The sequence below is a fragment of the Salvelinus fontinalis genome, chromosome 31, assembly GCF_029448725.1.
Source record: "Salvelinus fontinalis isolate EN_2023a chromosome 31, ASM2944872v1, whole genome shotgun sequence".
Taxonomy (NCBI): Eukaryota; Metazoa; Chordata; class Actinopteri; order Salmoniformes; family Salmonidae; genus Salvelinus; species Salvelinus fontinalis.
The window spans coordinates 7,765,760-7,788,447 of record NC_074695.1 but is presented as its reverse complement, the minus strand read 5'-3'; the positions used below and the strand labels follow the sequence as shown (position 1 = coordinate 7,788,447).

The following is a 22,688-nucleotide window of genomic DNA, read 5'->3' as shown; positions in this document are numbered from 1 at the left end:
AAATGGAAACTTCTAAAGTTTTCCATGTAACTCATCAATTGCAAACTTATTGCTTGTAATTAATTCCAAAATTCCATAGACTTTATTATTTTACTTACTGATCGTAAAGTGCACATGAGGGGCATTAAAACAAGTTAGAATAATAACTTATTTTCTGCTTATAGTGACATCAACGCAGGGCGAACCAGTAGGAATCTGAAGTGGTGAATTTGGGGGTTGGAAATAGGTATGAGTTTTCTCGCAGACTGCAGCCTACATTCGCTCCCCTGGAGTTCTGTTTCAAAATGGCATCAATTAGAATGGGACTGTGTGATGCGTACTAGCTGGAGTTACCTCAACAACTGAGAAATTGTTATCACATCTGAAACTTTATGTACTAAACTAATTGACTATTGGATTTGTTTCCCTATTAAGCATTTATGATAGTTACTGAGGAAGATTGTTATAAGCGAAATTACGTACGCATCTGAATGAAGATGGTTTTGAAATTGCATTTGAAATATTTTTTTTTCATTCTCTAATATTTTTACAGTTTTGTATCAATGGTGAGGAAAAGGCAGAACACGCATCGGACTTTGAATGAGCGCAACTCCGCATCGATTTTGTTTGGGAAGGTACTTAACTTTGAGAAACTGATTTGATCTATTCATATTCTTAGGTTCTGGACCTTTTAGCCTTTAATTAATTTAACTGCAACTACCTTTTATTGCGAGATAGTTGAGTATACATTTTGGGGATTCTACCTTTTGAACATTTTTTCTTTCGTGTTTAGTTATTTTCGTTTTAAATACTAGTTTTGCCACGGTGGATACCATGCTACCGAATGTGCATGAGAAGTGGACGGCATATCACTGGGGAATATGGGTTCTGATGTGCGGATTGCTGTGCGCTGCCGTGGTGAATGGATGTCCTCACAAATGCAGTTGCTCTGGATCTCATGTGGATTGCCAGGGTCAAGGCTTCAGGACCGTGCCAAAAGGAATACCTAGGAACGCAGAACGTTTGTAAGTAATACAAATCCCTTCGCGCATCATCACACCACTGCTCTTCTGTCCATTTATATTGTCAGAGGCTAGGTGGTGTATGAGTGGGGAGCCTAATTTAATAATATGCAGAGCCTGTTGATTGTGGTTGCAAACAGTAATACGGATATGAAGATGCGACACATCTGGCACCTGCCTTGGCTGCGTGCCCAAGAAGGGTGCTATTGCGGCCGCAATTCAGTGTGGTCCTGCATGTGGGCATTCCTGCAGCTGCAGGAACCCCTCTTTGTACGTATATTGATACATTCTTACGTTGGGACAGGCGGGAGGTGGCAATGCTGAAATACAGTAGGTGGCGTTAATGCACAAAACATTGGATGCCAGCCGCTGATAAACTCCACAGAAGACGGTAGCTAGCTAGTACACCTGTAGATTGTGTCCTTTGCCCCCACCTGTCGGGCACTGGTTTCCCGCAGTTCTGTTAACAACGGCGAGGGCAGGTGTTCGGCAGGCAGGAGCGAAGGACTCTGTGTGATCGCTAGCTAGCATACGGTGTCCCTAACTATCAAGCTAGCTAGTACACGGTGTCGCCCTAGCCTCCCGTCTGCGGTGCTTGTGGGAGGCAGGGATGACTGGTAGACAGTGTCCTTCGGCCTGCCTGTCGGGGAGTTTTTCCTCAGTTCTAACGGTGAGAGCAGGTGTTCAGCAGGCGGGAGCGAAGGACACTGATATCTTCGCCAACGAGTAACTGTTAACATATTAGATTTGCCTAGGCTTGTTAACATATTAGATTTGCCTAGTCTTGTCATTGTATGAGTGTGTCATGTGCATTGGCACTTTTATGAAACGTACCAGTAGTCTGACCTGTGGCTGTAACTTGTACTTTCTTTCCAGTCCAGTCAGCCCCATTAACCTGAGGACTTAGCAGCCTCGGCCATATTAACCTGAGAACTTAGCAGCCCTGGCCACATTAACCTGAGGACTTAGCAGCCTCTGCCACATTAACCTGAGAACTTAGCAGCCTCAAACCCATTAACCTGAGGACTTAGCAGCCTCAGCCCCATTAACCCGAGGACTTAGCAGCCTCAGCCCCATTAACCCGAGGACTTAGCAGCCTCGTCCCCATTAACCTGAGGACTTAACAGCCTCAAAACCATTAACCTGAGGACTTAGTAGCCTCAGCCACATTAACCTGAGAACTTAGCAGCCTCAAACCCATTAACCTGAGGACTTAGCAGCTTCAGCCACATTAACCTGAGGACTTAGCAGCCTCATCCCCATTAACCTGAGGACTTAGCAGCCCCGTCCCCATTAACCCGAGGACTTAGCAGCCTCAGCCACATTAACCTGAGGACTTAGCAGCCTTAGCCACATTAACCTGAGGATTTAGCAGCCTCAGCCACATTAACCTGAGAATTTAGCAGCCTCAACCCCATTAACCTGACGACTTAGCAGCTTCATCCCCATTAACCTGAGGACTTGGCAGCCTCAGCCCCATTAACCTGAGGACTTGGCAGCCTCAGCCCCATTAACCTGAGAACTTTGCACCCTCAGCCCCATTAACCTGAGGACTTAGTATGAAATTACATTCCATGGGGGAAGTGGGTCCTGCAATCCCTGAAAATGCAGTGTTTCCACCTCTGGTGATTCTAGGGGATGGAACCTATTATCTAGCATAACTAAGAAGCTTAAGGACCTCAGGGGATACAAAACATGAGGCACTGCAACAACAAACACAATCTTTTTTGCTTGGAAGTGGTATGAAAGCAAAGCATTTTCGCATTAGCCAGAGGCTAGTTGACCAAAGACCTGTTGAATTTGAGAGAGTGATCCCTAGACATTTGAAACAGAAAATAAATAATAATACCAAGTGGGATTGTGTGTCCCTTTAGGAAAAAGTGTTGATCTTTTCTTTATTTAGTTGCCAGTCAAGTTGTTTTAACATGCAACATTTGACTGTAGTTGTGGATAGGAGGCAGCAATGAGCCTTGTTCATATCTTTTTAAGTAAAAAGTAGTTAGACTACGGTTGTTTTGATGGGAAATGTTTGAGTGTTAACGTAATAAAAGCAGGAAACCTGTCTGTTGAAAATGCCTGCTTCCCAAAGGGGAATGCCAGCCCAGCTCCTATAGAATAGCGAATTAGAAGCCCAATCAATTTGGTTCTGTCAATACTCAGGGCCACTTGAGATCTCGTTTGCATCTTGTTTGAGCAGAAGGATTGTGAAGGCTTAATGATGGTGGCCAAGGTGGAACAGTCACCTCTTTTCCGGGGTGCAATTCACACCCTGCTAGAGTTCCCAGAACACCTTGGAGTGCTCCTGGCTCTTATCACGCTGATGCTACTGGGGCCATGATGGACGAACTACAGCCCAGCCACACCCACAGTCCACCAACACTCTCAGGGTGGGTTGGAGGCTGTCAGCTGAGAACAATGTGTATGCGGTTACCAACACTTAACCCATCCATCATCCCAATTACACTGCTAATCAACTCCATATTACACTCACACAGAGGATGAACTGATCCTAGACCATTTGTAGCCTACAGTACAAAGTCACCAGTACATGCTGCTACATTAAAAACCCATTGCCTAAGTGGTGAATGAGTTTCAGTTTTACTTGAGTTTGTTTTGTAGTGGCACTTGGTAGGTCATGAGGGCCAGTATGTGAATGTTCTAGAGTTGGTGTCTTGGTTGACCTGTTGAACTGTCTGATAATGACTTTAACCTGCCTGGCGGGCTGATGCTGGCATTGCCAGCGGGCACAGCTAACGTCAGCCTTCTGGGAAATATCAGCCGTCTAACTTCTAAAAAAAAATCTCCCGTGGAAAATATTTGGAGGTGCTTTATTTCAGCCAGCACTTCAAAGGCCAAAGCTGGCAGAGTGAGGGAGGGAGGAAGAGAGGGGAGCAGACTTTTTGTTGCAGAGTTAAGTGGAGAGAGAAAGTGGTCTAAGTCACGAATGTGTCCTTGAAGAGGTTAGTCCAAAATGTAGGAACACAGAAGTTTAGAACTCGTCCAAGTGTGTGTCATGCTTTAATGCAAGACTGGTTTTGAAAGTCTCTAAGAGTCTGTGAACCGGGGGCCATTTTAGGTTAACAAGGACCCGTTTTTTGTTGTTTGGGTTCTGTTACCAAAGCAACACATCAAGGCCCTTTGCTTTGTCCCATCAGTCCATCCTTTATATTCACAACTTTCGCTGAACTTAGCTTGATGTGACAAAGTGTTTACCCCAATCTACCAAATATGGATAACTCTCTGCATGTTTTGGTGTCTTTGTCATTGATGCGCAAGGGCCCCAAACATTACGTTGTAGCTAGTAACCCAGTAAACAATGTATGGAGCCAGGAATCACTGCATGTACCTTGAGTTGATCAGGATGTTACTGGGGGAGTGACTGTATGTGGCATCTAGATCTGGGGTAATATTCCCTTAGAGAGGCAGGATGTCCAGGCAGTAACATGTGAAGCTCCTGTTGATGGTGTTTCATGAGGAATGATTCGTCAGATTAGTGGACCATGAGCTGCCCTGAGCTTGAACAACTCTCTCTTTAGCTGTATACTGTAACGCTGGGGGTCTGGTTAACTCCTTAGGTTGTCTTACTCCTTAGGAACATTATTAGTGTTCACAGCTTGTGATTTAGTTGTGTTTTAACACTGTCCCCGTTCCTTTATATCTCTGCCAGTGCACCTAAGTGTTAAAAGTTCCCCTGTCAACTCTGAACTTTACTGTACACTTATAATCTAAGGAGTCATGTATGGACTGTACTGGTCTGGACTGGACTGGACTGTACTGCAAACACTGACTGAGGTATGCTGGGAATTATTATGTGTTATTACTTTTCTATTATTTCTCTATTTTCTTTCTCTCTGCGTTGTTGGGAAGGGCCCATAAGTAAGTTAGTCTACTCTTGTTGTTTGCGAAGCATGTGACAAAAACAATTTGATTTGATTTGATTAAGGACGATCCAGCTGACTAAGGTACACTAGGATGATCCAGCTGCCTGTCTGCCTGTCTGCCTGCCTGTCAGCCCTTTGAAAATAAACCATCTTGAAGTAAACAGACGCGTCCGGAGAAAATATGAAATATTCTTGTCAGTTGTGCTGAGTCAGAAGTGGGTGTCCTTCAGCTGGGAACTCATCCGGTAATTCAAATATTTAGAAAACCAAAGTCCCAGTGAGATGTAGCCTATCCTGCTCACACTGCCTCATAAACAATAGAAAACGGCACAGAATGTTGCTGTCATCTTCACTTTGGCCATCATTGTTCACCCAGCGAATAGTAATGCATTCCATGAGTCATCATCAGGACAGTGATGAAGTGGTGTCTCTTAAGGTTGGAGATACTGAGCGGTGCTTGATCTGAAATGTGATGTGGCATACAGTGCTTTCGGAAAGTATTCAGACCACATGACTTTTCCCACATTTTGTTACGTTACAGCCTTATTCTAAAATGTATTACATTTAAAAAATCATTGTCAATCTACACACAATACCCCATAATGACAAAGCAAAAACAGATTTTTAGATGTTTTTGCAAATGTATTAAAAATAAAAAAACAGATACCTTATTTACATAAGTATTCAGACCCTTTGCTATGAGATTCAAAATTGAGCTCAGGTGCATCCTGTTTCCATTGATTATTCTTGAGATGTTTCTACAACTTGACTGGAGTCCACTTGTGGTAAATTCAATTGATTGGACATGATTTAGAAAGGCACACACCTGTCTATATAAGGTCCCACAGTTGACAGTGCATGTCAGATAAAAACCAAGCCATGAGGTCGAAGGAATTGTCCATAGAGCTCCGAGACAGCATTATTTCGAGGCACAGATCTGGGGAAGGGTACCAAAAAATATCTGCAGCATTGAAGGTCCCCAAGAACACAGTGGCCTCCGTCATTCTTAAATGGAAGAAGTTTGAAACCACCAAGAGTCTTCCTAGAGCTGGCCGCCTGGCCAAACTGAGCAATCGGGGGAGAAGGGTTTTGGTCAGGGAGGTGACCAAGAACCCGATGGTCACTCTGACAGAGCTCTATAATTCTTCTGTTGAGATGGGAGAACCTTCTAGAAGGACAACCATCTCTGCAGCATTCCACCAATCAGGCCTTTATGGTAGAATGGCAAGACGGAAGCCACTCCTTAGTAAAAGGCACCACTTTGAGTGTGCCAAAAGGCACCTAAAGACTCAGACCATGAGAAACAAATCAAACTTTGATTTAGTCCTATTCTTTAACTTTTGGTTGAGATGGAGACGGGAATCCAAAATATCAATTATTTATTTGTAGACAAACTGGAATTAAAGCCTGACTATGTCAGTGGCACAGATTCAACTATCCAAGCAGAAGATACATCTCCTCTAAATACATCTCCTCTAAATGTTGATATTTGGTTGCGTTGACAACCAAACACAATTCAATATCCAGGTTGTCTACAAATGAATAATTGATATGTTGGATTCATATCTCCATCTCAACCAAAAATATATTTTAGACAATTGGACTATTCTTATACATATAGGCCTATATGCATTGTCTATTTTTAGTTGAATTCTGGGTTGAATTGAAACAATAGCTGTTGATGACTTTACAAATGCTATATAGTCCTAAATAGCCTAATTTATGATGATATGACTGTTAAAGTTTGATTTCATTTGCTCTGTTAAACCTTCCCTTTCGAATGACTTTGATAGCAGCAGTGAATATATTTAGTTATTAAGAGATCTCTCAATCGTCATTCTCACGAAAGCACATTGGTAGTAGTTAGTGACAAATATCATGTCTTAGCAGGGCTGGATGGGAGACCAAATGAATAGCTGTAGATTGATCAACTCTCCAGTAGGAGGTGCTGCCCAGCCTATTGTTTCTTTTATATTGGATAAAGCGTTGAAGATCTGACATTGTATCAAAGGTACAAATTCAACATCAGGTTTGTCTTTGTTGAAAATTGGTTATGATGATGACGTGACCCTGTGGTTGACACTCAAAACAAGAGGTGATGACCTTTTTCAAATCCAATGTATTTTCCACATAGATTGCACGTCACAATACGTTGACAAATTACGTTGAAACAATGTTGATTCAATCAGTTTTTGCCCACTGGGTTTTGGCTGCTTGGTTATATACACTGCTCAAAAAAATAAAGGGAACACTTAAACAACACAATGTACCTCCAAGTCAATCACACTTCTGTGAAATCAAACTGTCCACTTAGGAAGCAACACTGATTGACAATACATGTCACATGCTGTTGTGCAAATGGAATAGACAAAAGGTGGAAATTATAGGCAATTAGCAAGACACCCCCAATAAAGGAGTGATTCTGCAGGTGGTGACCACAGACCACTTCTCAGTTCCTATGCTTCCTGGCTGATGTTTTGGTCTCTTTTGAATGCTGGCGGTGCTCTCACTCTAGTGGTAGCATGAGACGGAGTCTACAACCCACACAAGTGGCTCAGGTAGTGCAGCTCATCCAGGATGGCACATCAATGCGAGCTGTGGCAAAAAGGTTTGCTGTGTCTGTCAGCGTAGTGTCCAGAGCATGGAGGCGCTACCATCAGGAGACGTGGAGGAGGCCGTAGGAGGGCAACAACCCAGCAGCAGGACCGCTACCTCTGCCTTTATGCAAGGAGGAGCCCTGCAAATTGACCTCCAGCAGGCCACAAATGTGCATGTGTCAGTGATATTGATGTCCAGTGGTGTCTGTGTCCAGTGATTTCGGTGTCCGGTGATATCGCTGTCCAGTGATTTCAGTGTCCAATGATTTTGGTGCGCAGTGATATCAGTGTCCAGTGATATCAGTGTCCAGTCGTGCGTGTCTACGTGTGTGTGCACCTGTGTGCGTGTCTACGTGTGTGTGCACCTGTGTGCGTGTCTACGTGTGTGTGCACCTGTGTGTGTGTCTACGTGTGTGTGCACCTGTGTGCGTGTCTACGTGTGTGTGCACCTGTGTGCGTGTCTACGTGTGTGTGCACCTGTGTGTGTGTCTACGTGGGTGTGCACCTGTGTGTGTGTCTACGTGTGTGTGCACCTGTGTGCGTGTCTACGTGTGTGTGCACCTGTGTGCGTGTCTACGTGTGTGTGCACCTGTGTGCGTGTCTACGTGTGTGTGCACCTGTGTGTGTGTCTACGTGTGTGTGCACCTGTGTGCGTGCACCTGTGTGCGTGTCTACGTGTGTGTGCACCTGTGTGTGTGTCTACGTGGGTGTGCACCTGTGTGTGTGTGTTGCATCAACACCCTTGCAGAGGAGATGAAAGGAGACGGAATATTTGATTCCTCAGACTTGTGATTGGGTTACAAACCATACAAGCCATACTAACCATACAAACCATACTAACTATACTAACCATACAAACCATACTAACCATACAAACCATACTAACTATACTAACCATACTAACCATACCAACTATACAAACCATACTAACCATACAAACCATACTAGCCATACAAACCATACTAACTATACTAACCATACTAACTATACTAACCATACAAACCATACTAACTATACTAACTATACAAACCATACAAACCATACTAACTATACTAACCATACAAACTATACTAACCATACTAACCATACTAACCATACTAACTATACTAACCATACAAACCATACTAGCCATACTAACTATACTAACCATACTAACCATACTAACCATACAAACCATACTAGCCATACTAACTATACTAACCATACTAACTATACTAACCATACAAGCCATACTAACTATACTAACTATACAAACCATACAAACCATACTAACTATACTAACCATACAAACTATACTAACCATACTAACCATACTATCTATACTAACCATACAAACCATACTAGCCATACTAACTATACTAACTATACTAACCATACTAACTATACTAACTATACAAACCATACAAACCATACTAGCCATACAAACCATACTAACTATACTAACCATACAAACCATACTAACTATACTAACTATACAAACCATACTAACTATACTAACCATACAAACCATACTAACTATACTAACCATACAAACCATACTAACTATACTAACCATACAAACTATACTAACCATACTAACCATACTAACTATACTAACCATACTAACTATACTAACCATACAAACCATACTAACCATACAAACCATACTAACTATACTAACCATACAAACCATACTAACTATACAAACCATACTAACTATACTAACCATAAAAACCATACAAGCCATACTAACTATACTAACCATACAAACCATACTAGCCATACTAACTATACTAACCATACTAACCATACAAGCCATACTAACCATACAAACCATACTAACTATACTAACCATACTAACTATACAAACCATACTAACCATACTAACTATACAAACCATACTAGCCATACTAACCATACTGGCCATACTAACCATACTAACTATACTAACCTCCCTATTTGATGTGTCACAATTTTTGTAATTACTAAATTAATTAGTAACTAATTTTTATTAGGATCCCCATTAGCTAACACCATAATGCTAGCTAATCTTCCTGGGGTCCAACACCAATTAACAAGACATTACAAACATCCACAATCAAGACTTCACAAACATTCAACAAGTAGACAATACAGATAACAATGAAACAGTGTTCAAACAGGAAAGCACACAGTTATGTTCTGGAAAAGAAGGGAGGACTCTGTTAGGGAGGGAAGGAGGGAGCAATGGGCAAAGTTCCACCCTGGAAACCACCAATATCCCGATAAGAGCCGTAGAAAAACATTGCATCAGCTGCAAAAAGTCTCACGTCTCGTTTGATGATTGCCATCATTCCATGGCATGTGCAGATTTGTACAGGAAAATAAATCATTCTAAATGGCCATTCAAATATGAACATGATAACTCTACAATGTTTGCTATGTTAACTAGCAAATGTACAATGACGTGTCAAGTGTGTACTGTAATATGGTCATGTAAGGGCATTAGGAAGAGTGTGCTCAATCAGTTCTGTCCACGTTCATCCTTATACAATGGAAATGAAAGACATTATAATGTTCAATCAAATTCAATGGCCGTGCACATACATTCCTACCTACTGCTCTGCTTTATCTCAGGAGCCGCTGCGCTGAATGACAATGTTGAAGTATTGTGTGGAAGATTATACTCGGCGAAGGTCTGAATTTTCCACTGACGAAAAATCTTTGTCAAATAGTCCCGAGCTCCAGGGGAGGAACTCAATTAAGATTCCAACCATGGTTCAGAGACTTGAGAAGGAAATGGAGCATGCCTATCTGCTGTAGAAGACCAGACGACTGTGGCTTTGAGGAAAATAACACGAGGTTACAGCAGGAAACGCATTGTGAAGCGAAGCGTTAGATGGAAAAAGAGAGAGAGACTGTTTGTGTATTTATACACTTTTTTTTCTTGCATGAATTTGAATGGGCTTTGGGGGCCTTTTTGGTACGTGTCACCCGATATGTCGTTTGTGCAACATAATGTTCCTGGGCCATAAGAAATGTGTTTTGCTGTCCAGTTGGTCAGTGTGTACCAATAAAGTGCTCCTCTAAGTGATTTAGCCGAGGTAAAGTAAAATGTGTCTGTCAGCTGCGGGCTCAGACTCGTTGGTTCACGGGTTTAAAGGCCTTGATTGGGTGGGTTGGCTAGGTGGGGGGGCAGGGGCATTGTGAGGCCCTGAACACCTGTTGTTTGGATTGCCACCTTATCCCTCACACAAATCAAAACAAACAATTACCAGCAGGCTTGTAGATTTGTGACCCACACATTGACACTTAAAGGAGCCTGATAGAAGCTGGTTTAATTGAGTTCATTGTGTTGCTATTCCTGATTATAATCCCACAGTTTCCACACTGTGGCAGGTACTGGGAACAGTGAAGGATGGATATAAGAGAGGAGAGATTGGAGAGCGAGGGAGAATGAAAGCTGGGTTATCGGAGGGGAGAGAGAATAAGAGCGAGATAGTGTTGTGTGGGAGTGAGAGAGAGATTGGGAGAGAGAGAGGGTGAGTAAGAGAGAGAGAGAAGGTGAGAGGGTAATAGAATGAGCATAAAGGGTGAGAGAGAAAGAGGGAGGGTGAGAGAGAAAGAGAGGGTGAGACAGAGGGGGTGAAAGAGAGAGGGTGAAAGAAAGAGGGTGTGAGAGAAACACAGGGTGAGCGAGAGAGAGAGGGTGAGGGAGAAATATCAGCGCGAGAGAGAACATAGGGAGGGTGAGAGAGAGGGGGTGAAAGAGAGAGGGTGTGAGAGAAAGAGAGGGTGAGAGAGTGTGACAGAGAGATATCAACGTGAGAGAGAACACAGAGAGGGTGAGAGAGAGGAGCAAGGAGCGTGAAGTAGAGGCAGTAGTCTGTCAGGCCCCTGTCTTCTCTAAAGACATAGTATGCCTCCCATTAAAGCTCTTTATGTGCAGAGCTGGGGAAGCCTTTTTAAATCCAATATGACTTTTAAATCAGATTTATAAATGTTTACGTATATTATGAGAAACACACTGAGCCCAACGTCAGGAGACTAGGTTCTGTGTGTGTGTTTTTAAAATTTTATTTAACTAGGCAAGTTAGTTTGCTCTCTCTCTCTCTCTCTCTCTCTCTCTCTCTCTCTCTCTCTCTCTCTCTCTCTCTCTCTCTCTCTCTCTCTCTCTCTCTCTCTCTCTCTCTCTCTCTCTCTCTCTCTCTCTCTCTCTCTCTCTCTCTCTCTCTCTCATATATATTTATATATATATATATGAATGGGGAAATATACCAATAAACATAGAGGAAATAAGTCAGAATCCATAGTGTACATTAACATTCTGAGTTAAAACAGATATGTACATTCTGAGAAGTAGTTAAAACAGATATATACATTCTGAGAAGTAGTTAAAACAGATATATACATTCTGAGAAGTAGTTAAAACAGATATATACATTCTGAGAAGTAGTTAAAACAGATATATACATTCTGAGAAGTAGTTAAAATAGATATATACATTCTGAGAAGTAGTTAAAACAGATATATACATTCTGAGAAGTAGTTAAAACAGATATATACATTCTGAGTAGTAGTTAAAACAGATATATACATTCTGAGTAGTAGTTAAAACAGATATATACATTCTGAGTAGTAGTTAAAACAGATATATACATTCTGATTAGTAGTTAAAACAGATATATACATTCTGAGTAGTAGTTAAAACAGATATATACATTCTGAGTAGTAGTTAAAACAGATATGTACATTCTGAGAAGTAGTTAAAACAGATATATACATTCTGAGTAGTAGTTAAAACAGATATATACATTCTGAGTAGTAGTTAAAACAGAGCAACAGTCTGGAAACAAGATATGCTTTTGGCTATGAAGAGAAAAACAACCCCAATTTCAGAAAGACCCATCAGAAGTAACTTGAAGTAGCTAGCTCTCTCAAACAGAATTTGTTATAGCTCTTTCTCATACTCCAGCCTTGTCCTTCATACACATCGTCAATATGGACCATATACAATACACACTGACATAGTTAGGGCAGGCGTATGCAAACATACACACATATACACACATACACACACACACACACACACACCAGGCCCTGGTGTGTTTGAGGTTTGAGCACAGACTCCTGGAGGGGCCCTCTTTGCCCAGTCAAGTAAGGAGTGCCTGAGATTAAAGGATTTGTCCCCCAGCATCTTAGGTAGAGGGCACAGGGCAGAGAGAGACTGAAGAGAGGGTGGGGACCTGCTCTGCTCTGCTCTGCTCCACATCTCCAGGGCAATCCTCCACAGGGAACCTCAGCAATACCATCCTCTATGGCAGGGGTGGGCAACTCCAGTCCTTGAGGGCCTGATTAGTGTCACACTGTTTCTCCATCCCTAGCAAACACAGCTGATTAATCAAATTGCACTCTGAACTGAAGATCACGATTAGGTGATTATGGGAGTCAGGTGTGTTAGATGGGGCTGGGGCAAAACTGTGACACCAGTCAGGCCCTCGAGGACTGGAATTTCCCAGCCCTGCTCTATGGAGAGAGAACTGGAGAGAGAACTGATAGACTGAACAGGATTATGATGATGTGTGATTATCCTTCTAACCTCTCTCTTTCTCTCTCCCTCTCTCTCTACTTCTGTCTCTCTCTCTCTTTCTTTCTTTCTCTCCTTCTCTCTCTCTCCTTCTGTCTCTCTCTTTCTCTCTCGCTCTCTCTCCCTCTCTTTCTTTCTCTCTCCCGCTCTCTTTCTCTTTCTTTCTTTCTCTCTCTCTCTCTCTCTCTCTCTCTCTCTCTCTCTCTCTCTCTCTCTCTCTCTCTCTCTCTCTCTCTCTCTCTCTCTCTCTCTCTCTCTCTCTCTCTCTCTCTCTCTCTCTCTCTCTCTCTCTCTCTCTCTCTCTCTCTCTCTCTCTCTTTCCCTCTTTCCCTTTCTTTCTCTCTCTCTCTCCCTCACTCTTTCTTTCTCTCTCTCTCTCTACCTCACTCTCTCTCTCTTTCTCTCTCTCCCTCTCTTTCTTTCTCTCTCCCGCTCTCTCTCTTTCTCTTTCTTTCTCTCTCTCTCTCTCTCTCTCTCTCTCTTTCTCTCTCTTTCCCTCTTTCTCTTTCTCTCTCTCTCTCCCTCACTCTTTCTCTTTCTTTCTCTCTCTCTCTCTCTCTCTCTCTCTCTCTTTCTTTCTCTCTCTACCTCACTCTCTCTCTTTCTCTCTCTCTCCTTCTCTCAGGGATTTGGACAGGAATAACATCACCAGGATCTCTAAAGTGGACTTCTCTGGCATCAAGAATCTGCGAGTTCTGTAAGCTCTCTCTGCCCTTCACAAATAATATGCATGATAATGTCAATAAGACACAATAACATAGATATTTTCTGTCAATTAACATGTAGCTTGGTAATAGATGTGTTACCACTAAGTATGGGCTCAGTCATGTTTCTTCATTGTATTCAGTAATGTCATTAGTAAAATATTTAAAGAAACAGTTTATAGTGATTAAGTAGGTCATTTAGAATGTAATATGTTTATGTTTAACTGATGGTGACTATAGGGGAATAGTCTTTATAGCCATTTGAAATAACCAAGTATAATATCAAAATGTTGACATGGTTAAAAAGCATAGTATTTGGACCTTCTACCTGGTAATGACATGCAGTAAAATACTCCAACTTCTCTCACCACCATCACTCTGATGATTTTCAAAGGAAAGTATTTGACACTCATCTGTTTGGAGCTGTCCTGATGGACTCGATGGTGTTCCTCTTTCCTCCCCTCTCTGCTGAATAGAGAGCGTGTGCGACTGTGTTGAACTAATGACTGTAATCTAAGGACATCTCGGTGCTGTTTACCTCCTGACTAAGAGCCTGTAAAAGGATGGGGTGGAGATAAAAAATAAACGGCAAACGAAAGCGCCCAAGGAGTGGTAATAAGCAGTGTCTGTCCTGCAGTACTGCCGGCCGGGTCCACTGCCTGTATTATGTGGTTCATGGTAAGCAGGAGTGACGTTTCCTACTCGAAACCATGTGGATGTAAAGGGCCTTCGGAAGCTCAGAGTAAGAGAGCCTTATCTAGGAGGGAGAGAGAGTAGCATGTGAGGGGTGATTACCTCTGTGATCTGAGTACATGTGCACACATACACACACACATACACACACACACGGTAATCACACACACACACACACACACACACACACACACACACACACACACACACACACACACACACACACACACACACACACACACACACACACACACACACACACACACACACACACACACACACACACACACACACACACATTGAAGGGTTTTACCCTTGAATTCCGTGGTCCCGTACTTCTGGGCTGTTATCTCTCTGAAGCTCCCTTAATGATAGGGAATTGCTAATGGAAAATACATTATTTCCTGAAAACAATACTATTATACTACACGATACACATGCATCCATCTAAACCAACTGGTGAGTTCGGAGAATACTTACTTAAATATCAGTAAATCAATCAGCGTGAGTCTGATCCCCCGGTCCTAGGAATCAGATTTATTATACATCAGATCAGCGTCCAAGGTACAGGCCAAATAAGGTAATTAATTCTGGGCTGAACATGTTGGACTTTGCTTTGCTAGCTCCATCTGAGGCCAATCCACTGGTATTAGAGCGGTTGGCTTTTGGCTACGCCGATGGCTACGTCTGGAAACCTGTGGTGTAAGTCTGAACAGTTCCCTATGATGAGGCCAACTGTGTCATCTCTCCTGACAAACTGAAATGACAAAAACATGAATTAATGGTCCTAAAACAGCCACATATAAACATTTACTTAAAATACCATTTATAACTGAAAGCCTCCTGCCAAAAGATCGGAATTCCACATGACAAGCGTATGTTTTCTGTCTCGGGTTTCCACGTTTTACTTTTGACCTTGGCTGTATCGAGTCGCCTTGAGTATCATTCACTCTGGGATTCATATGCTTCTCAAATATGTCACTTCAAATTGGTCTTAATATCCACAGACACAAATATAAACACAGCATATCCATGGAGTTGTAGATATTCTGCCTTATAATGCATCTGGAAAACGTTAGGGATCCATGACAAGATGTTCCCGGAGCAGAGGGTAGACTGACTAGAGTAATGTAGCCTTTACCTCATTTTGCCTTTACCCCATGTAGCCTTTACCCCAAGTAGCCTTTACCCATGTAGCCTTTACCCCATGTAGCAATTACCCATGTAGCCTTTACCCCAAGTAGCCTTTACCCATGTAGCCTTTACCCCATGTAGCCTTTACCCATGTAGCCTTTACCCCATTTTGCCTTTACCCCATGTAGCCTTTACCCCATGTTGCCTTTACCCCATGTAACCTTTACCCCATGTTGCCTTTACCCCATGTTACCTTTACCCATGTTGCCTTTACCCATGTTGCCTTTACCCCATGTAGCCTTTACCCCATGTAGCCTTTACCCCATGTTGCCTTTACCCCATGTAGCCTTTACCCCATGTTGCCTTTACCCATGTTGCCTTTACCCATGTTGCCTTTACCCATGTTGCCTTTACCCCATGTAGCCTTTACCCCATGTAGCCTTTACCCCATGTTGCCTTTACCCCATGTAGCCTTTACCCCATGTAGCCTTTACCCCATGTAGCCTTTACCCCATGTTGCCTTTACCACATGTTGCCTTTACCCCATGTAGCCTTTACCCCATGTAGCCTTTACCCATGTTGCCTTTACCCCATGTAGCATTTACCCCATGTAGCCTTTACCCCATGTTGCCTTTACCCCATGTTGCCTTTACCCATGTTGCCTTTACCCATGTTGCTTTTATCCCATGTTTACTTTACCCATGTTGCCTTCACCCAATGTAGCCTTTACCCCATGTAGTTTTTACCCCATGTAGCCTTTACCTCATGTAACCTTTACCCCATGTAGCCTTTACCCCATGTAACCTTTACCCCATGTAACCTTTACCCCATGTTGCCTTCACCCCATGTAGCCTTTACCCCATGTAGCCTTTACCCAATGTAGCCTTTACCCCATGTGACCTTTACCCCATGTAACCTTTACCCCATGTTGCCTTTACCACATGTTGCCTTTACACCATGTAACCTTTACCCCATGTAACCTTTACCCCATGTTGCCTTTACCCCATGTTGCCTTTACCATGTAACCTTTACCTTATGTTGCCTTTACCCATGTTGCCTTTACCCCATGTTGCCTTTACCCATGTAACCTTTACCCCATGTAACCTTTACCCCATGTTGCCTTTACCACATGTTGCCTTTACACCATGTTGCCTTTACCCCATGTTGCCTTTACCCCATGTTGCCTTTACCCCATGTAACCTTTACCCTATGTTGCCTTTACCCATGTTGCCTTTACCCCATGTAACCTTTACCCCATGTAACCTTTACCCCATGTAGCCTTTACCCATGTTGCCTTTACCCCATGTTGCCTTTACACCATGTAACCTTTACCCCATGTAGCCTTTACCCCATGTTGCCTTCACCCCATGTAGCCTTTACCCCATGTAACCTTTACCCCATGTTGCCTTTACCCCATGTTGCCTTTACCCCATGTTGCCTTTAACCCATGTTGCCTTTACCCATGTTGCCTTTAGCCATGTGACCTTTACCCATGTTGCATTTACCCCATGTTTCCTTTACCCCATGTGGCCTTTACCCCATGTTGCCTTTACCCCATGTAACCTTTACCCCATGTTGCCTTTAGCCATGTAACCTTTACCCCATGTTGCCTTTAACCCATGTAACCTTTACCCCATGTTGCCTTTAACCCATGTTGCCTTTAGCCATGTAACCTTTACCCCATGTTGCCTTTACCCCATGTTGCCTTTGACCCATGTTGCCTTTACCCCATGTTGCCTTTACCCCATGTAGCCTTTACCCCATGTAACCTTTACCCCATGTTGCCTTTACCCCATGTTGCCTTTAACCCATGTTGCCTTTACCCATGTAGCCTTTACCCCATGTAACCTTTACCTCATGTTGCCTTTACCCCATGTTGCCTTTACCCCATGTTGCCTTTACCCATGTTGCCTTTAGCCATGTAACCTTTACCCCATGTAACCTTTACCCCATGTTGCCTTTACCCCATGTTGCCTTTACCCATGTTGCCTTCACACCATGTAACCTTTACCCATGTTGCATTTACCCCATGTTGCCTTTACCCCATGAAGCCTTTACCCCATGTTGCCTTTACCCCATGTTGCCTTTACCCCATGTAACCTTTACCCCATGAAGCCTTTACCCCATGTTGCTTTTACCCATGTTGCCTTTACACCATGTAACCTTTACCCCATGTTGCCTTTACCCCATGTTGCCTTTACCCCATGTTTCCTTTACCCCATGTTGCCTTTACCCCATGTAACCTTTACCCCATGTTGCCTTTACCCCATGTTGCCTTTACCCCATGTTGCCTTTACCCCATGTAGCCTTTACCCCATGTTGCCTTTACCCATGTTGCCTTTACCCCATGTAGCCTTTACCCCATGTTGCCTTTACCCCATGTAGCCTTTACCCCATGTAGTCTTTTCCCCATGTTGCTTTCACCCCATGTAGCCTTTACCCCATGTAGCCTTTACCCCATGTAGCCTTTACCCCATGTAGCCTTTACCCCATGTAGCCTTTACCCCATGTTGTGAGAGTATGGCCTTTACCCATTATGTGAGAGCATGGCCTTTACCCCATGTTGTGAGAGTATGGCCTTTACCCCATGTTGCCTTTACCCCATGTAGCCTTTACCCCATGTAGCCTTTACCCCATGTTGCCTTTAGCCATGTAACCTTTACCCCATGTAGCCTTTACCCCATGTAACCTTTACCCCATGTTGCCTTTACCCCATGTTGCCTTTAACCCATGTTGCCTTTACCCATGTAGCCTTTACCCCATGTAACCTTTACCCCATGTTGCCTTTAACCCATGTAGCCCTTACCCATGTAGCCTTTACCCCATGTAACCTTTACCCCATGTTGCCTTTACCCCATGTTGCCTTTACCCCATGTTGCCTTTACCCATGTTGCCTTTATCCCATGTAGCCTTTACCCCATGTAACCTTTACCCCATGAAGCCTTTACCCCATGTTGCCTTTACCCCATGTAGCCTTTACCCATGTTGCCTTTACACCATGTAACCTTTACCCCATGTTGCCTTTACCCCATGTTGCCTTTACCCCATGTTTCCTTTACCCCATGTTGCCTTTACCCCATGTAACCTTTACCCCATGTTGCCTTTACCCCATGATGCCTTTACCCCATGTTGCCTTTACCCATGTTGCCTTTACCCCATGTAGCCTTTACCCCATGTTGCCTTTACCCCATGTAGCCTTTACCCCATGTAGCCTTTACCCCATGTAGCCTTTACCCCATGTAGCCTTTACCCCATGTTGCCTTTACCCCATGTTGCCTTTACCCATGTTGCCTTTACCCCATGTGGCCTTTACCCCATGTAGCCTTTACCCCATGTTGCCTTTACCCCATGTAGCCTTTACCCCATGTAGTCTTTTCCCCATGTTGCTTTTACCCCATGTAGCCTTTATCCCATGTTGCCTTTACCCATGTAACCTTTACCCCATGTAGCCTTTACCCCATGTAACCTTTACCCCATGTAACCTTTACCCCATGTAGCCTTTACCCCATGTTGCCTTTACCCCATGTTGCCTTTACCCCATGTAGTCTTTTCCCCATGTTGCTTTTACCCCATGTAGCCTTTACCCCATGTTGCCTTTACCCATGTAACCTTTACCCCATGTAGCCTTTACCCCATGTAGCCTTTACCCATGTAACCTTTACCCCATGTAGCCTTTACCCCATGTAACCTTTACCCCATGTAACCTTTACCCCATGTAGCCTTTACCCCATGTTGCCTTTACCCCATGTAGCCTTTACCCCATGTAGTCTTTTCCCCATGTTGCTTTTACCCCATGTAGCCTTTACCCCATGTTGCCTTTTCCCATGTAACCTTTACCCCATGTAGCCTTTACCCCATGTAGCCTTTACCCCATGTTGCCTTTACCCCATGTAGCCTTTACCCCATGTAGTCTTTTCCCCATGTTGCTTTTACCCCATGTAGCCTTTACCCCATGTTGCCTTTACCCATGTAACCTTTACCCCATGTAGCCTTTACCCCATGTAGCCTTTACCCCATGTTGCCTTTACCCCATGTAACCTTTACCCATGTTGCCTTTACCCATGTTGCCTTTACCCCATGTTGCCTTTACCCCATGTGGCCTTTACCCCATTTTGCCTTTACCCCATGTTGCCTTTACCCCATGTAGCCTTTACCCCATGTAGTCTTTTCCCCATGTTGCTTTTACCCCATGTAGCCTTTACCCCATGTTGCCTTTACCCATGTAACCTTTATCCCATGTAGCCTTTACCCCATGTAGCCTTTACCCCATGTTGCCTTTACCCCATGTAACCTTTACCCATGTTGCCTTTACCCATGTTGCCTTTACCCCATGTTGCCTTTACCCCATGTGGCCTTTACCCCATTTTGCCTTTACTCCATGTTGCCTTTACGCCATGTTGCCTTTACCCCATGTAGCCTTTACCCCATGTAGACTTTACCCTATGTAGCCTTTACCCCATGTTGCCTTTACCCCAAGTAGCCTTTACCCTATGTAGCCTTTACCCCATGTTGCCTTTACCCCATGTAGCCTTTACCCCATGTAGCCTTTACCCCATGTAGCCTTTACCCATTATGTGAGAGTATGGCCTTTACCCCATGTTGTGAGAGTATGGCCTTTACCCCATGTTGTGAGAGTATGGCCTTTACCCCATGTTGTGAGAGTATGGCCTTCAGCCCATGTTGTGAGAGTATGGCCTTTACCCCATGTTGTGAGAGTATGGCCTTTACCCCATGTTGTGAGAGTATGGCCTTTACCCCATGTTGTGAGAGTATGGCCTTTACCCCATGTTGTGAGAGTATGGCCTTTACCCCATGTTGTGAGAGTATGGCCTTTACCCCATGTTGCCTTGAACCCATTGTGTGAGAGCATGGCCTTTACCCCATGTTGTGAGAGTATGGCCTTTACCCCATGTTGTGAGAGTATGGCCTTTACCCCATGTTGTGAGAGTATGGCCTTTACCCCATGTTGCCTTTAACCCATTGTGTGAGAGCATGGCCTTTACCCCATGTTGTGAGAGTATGGCCTTTACCCCATGTTGTGAGAGTATGGCCTTTACCCCATGTTGCCTTTAACCCATTGTGTGAGAGCATGGCCTTTACCCCATGTTGTGAGAGTATGGCCTTTACCCCATGTTGCCTTTAACCCATTGTGTGAGAGTATGGCCTTTACCCCATGTTGTGAGAGTATGGCCTTTACCCCATGTTGTGAGAGTATGGCCTTTACCCCATGTTGTGAGAGTATGGCCTTTACCCCATTGTGTGAGAGCATGGCCTTTACCCCATGTTGTGAGAGTATGGCCTTTACCCCATGTTGCCTTTAACCCATTGTGTGAGAGTATGGCCTTTACCCCATGTTGTGAGAGTATGGCCTTTACCCCATGTTGTGAGAGTATGGCCTTTACCCCATGTTGCCTTTAACCCATTGTGTGAGAGTATGGCCTTTAACCCATTGTGTGAGAGTATGGCCTTCAGCCCATGTTGTGAGAGTATGGCCTTCAGCCCATGTTGTGAGAGTATGGCCTTTACCCCATGTTGTGAGAGTATGGCCTTTACCCCATTGTGTGAGAGCATGGCCTTTACCCCATGTTGTGAGAGTATGGCCTTTACCCCATGTTGCCTTTAACCCATTGTGTGAGAGTATGGCCTTTAACCCATTGTGTGAGAGTATGGCCTTCAGCCCATGTTGTGAGAGTATGGCCTTTACCCCATGTTGTGAGAGTATGGCCTTTACCCCATGTTGTGAGAGTATGGCCTTTACCCCATGTTGTGAGAGTATGGCCTTTACCCCATGTTGTGAGAGTATGGCCTTTACCCCATGTTGTGAGAGTATGGCCTTCAGCCCATGTTGTGAGAGTATGGCCTTTACCCCATTTTTATTTTATTTATTTCACCTTTATTTAACCAGGTAGGCAAATTGAGAACACGTTCTCATTTACAATTGCGACCTGGCCAAGATAAAGCAAAGCAGTTCGACACATACAACAACACATAGTTACACATGGAGTAAAACAAACATACAGTCAATAATACAGTGAAAATAAGTCTATATACAATATGAGCAAGTGAGAGTGTTGTGAGAGTATGGCCTTCAGCCCATGTTGTGAGAGTATGGCCTTTACCCCATGTTGTGAGAGTATGGCCTTTACCCCATGTTGTGAGAGTATGGCCTTTACCCCATGTTGTGAGAGTATGGCCTTTACCCCATGTTGTGAGAGTATGGCCTTTACCCCATGTTGTGAGAGTATGGCCTTCAGCCCATGTTGTGAGAGTATGGCCTTCAGCCCATGTTGTGAGAGCATGGCCTTCAGCCCATGTTGTGAGAGCATGGCCTTTACCCCATGTTGCCTTGAACCCATTGTGTGAGAGCATGGCCTTTACATACTGATGTAATTGTATTTATTGATTTTGTTGTCTATCTCTTTTCTGTCAGGCACCTAGAGGACAACCAGATCACCTTGATTGAGAGGGGGGCGTTCCAGGACCTCAAACAGCTGGAGAGACTGTAAGTATCCCTAGCTGACCTACCTCCCTACCTAGCAGTCACTGCAGTGACACTTTCCACCCCTCACTGTTTGTGTTTGGGTATTTACCTAGAGTATGGCCTTTACCCCATTACATGTAAATGTAATGTATTTACACTGTTTCTGTATGCTTAAGTGTGTGTGTGTGTGTGTGTGTGTGTGTGTGTGTGTGTGTGTGTGTGTGTGTGTGTGTGTGTGTGTGTGTGTGTGTGTGTGTGTGTGTGTGTGTGTGTGTGTGTGTGTGTGTTTTCATCATGTATTTTGTTCTGGAGGCAGCTCTGCAGAATGGTCACTAGCTGGAACAGCCACAAAGTCATAAAATCAGATTTTAAAACCTTAACCCTAACCACACTGCTACTCTAATGCCTAACCCTAACTTCAAATGAAGACCAAAAATAACATTTTTGTTTTCATTAATATTTACAATATGTGACTGACCACCGTGATTCGGTCTTATGTAGCAAAATTTGAAATTGTGTTTTTTACATTGGATGAAAGTAGACTCAGAGCTACAAAATGGTATATTATACACTGCAGTTGAGAAACAATTGGAAAGTAATTCTGCTTTGAAAGTTGATACACTTGTAACCCCATTTTTGAGAAAATGTCCCT

At 43.6% G+C, this 22,688-nt stretch overlaps 1 protein-coding gene across 3 annotated transcripts in view; it reads left to right on the top strand.

Moving 5' to 3' along the window:
• The first annotated feature begins 251 nt into the window (after positions 1 to 251).
• LOC129829472 (slit homolog 3 protein-like) overlaps positions 252 to 22,688 on the top strand; it is a 450,259-nt gene continuing 427,822 nt past the window's right edge. For all 3 annotated transcript variants that reach the window (XM_055891175.1, XM_055891174.1, XM_055891173.1), the window contains exons 1-3: positions 252 to 1,004; positions 13,650 to 13,721; positions 21,986 to 22,057. In XM_055891175.1, the coding sequence (XP_055747150.1) occupies positions 814 to 1,004; positions 13,650 to 13,721; positions 21,986 to 22,057 (335 nt within the window). In that variant the 5' untranslated portion in view covers positions 252 to 813. The remainder of the gene's footprint in view (positions 1,005 to 13,649; positions 13,722 to 21,985; positions 22,058 to 22,688) is intronic.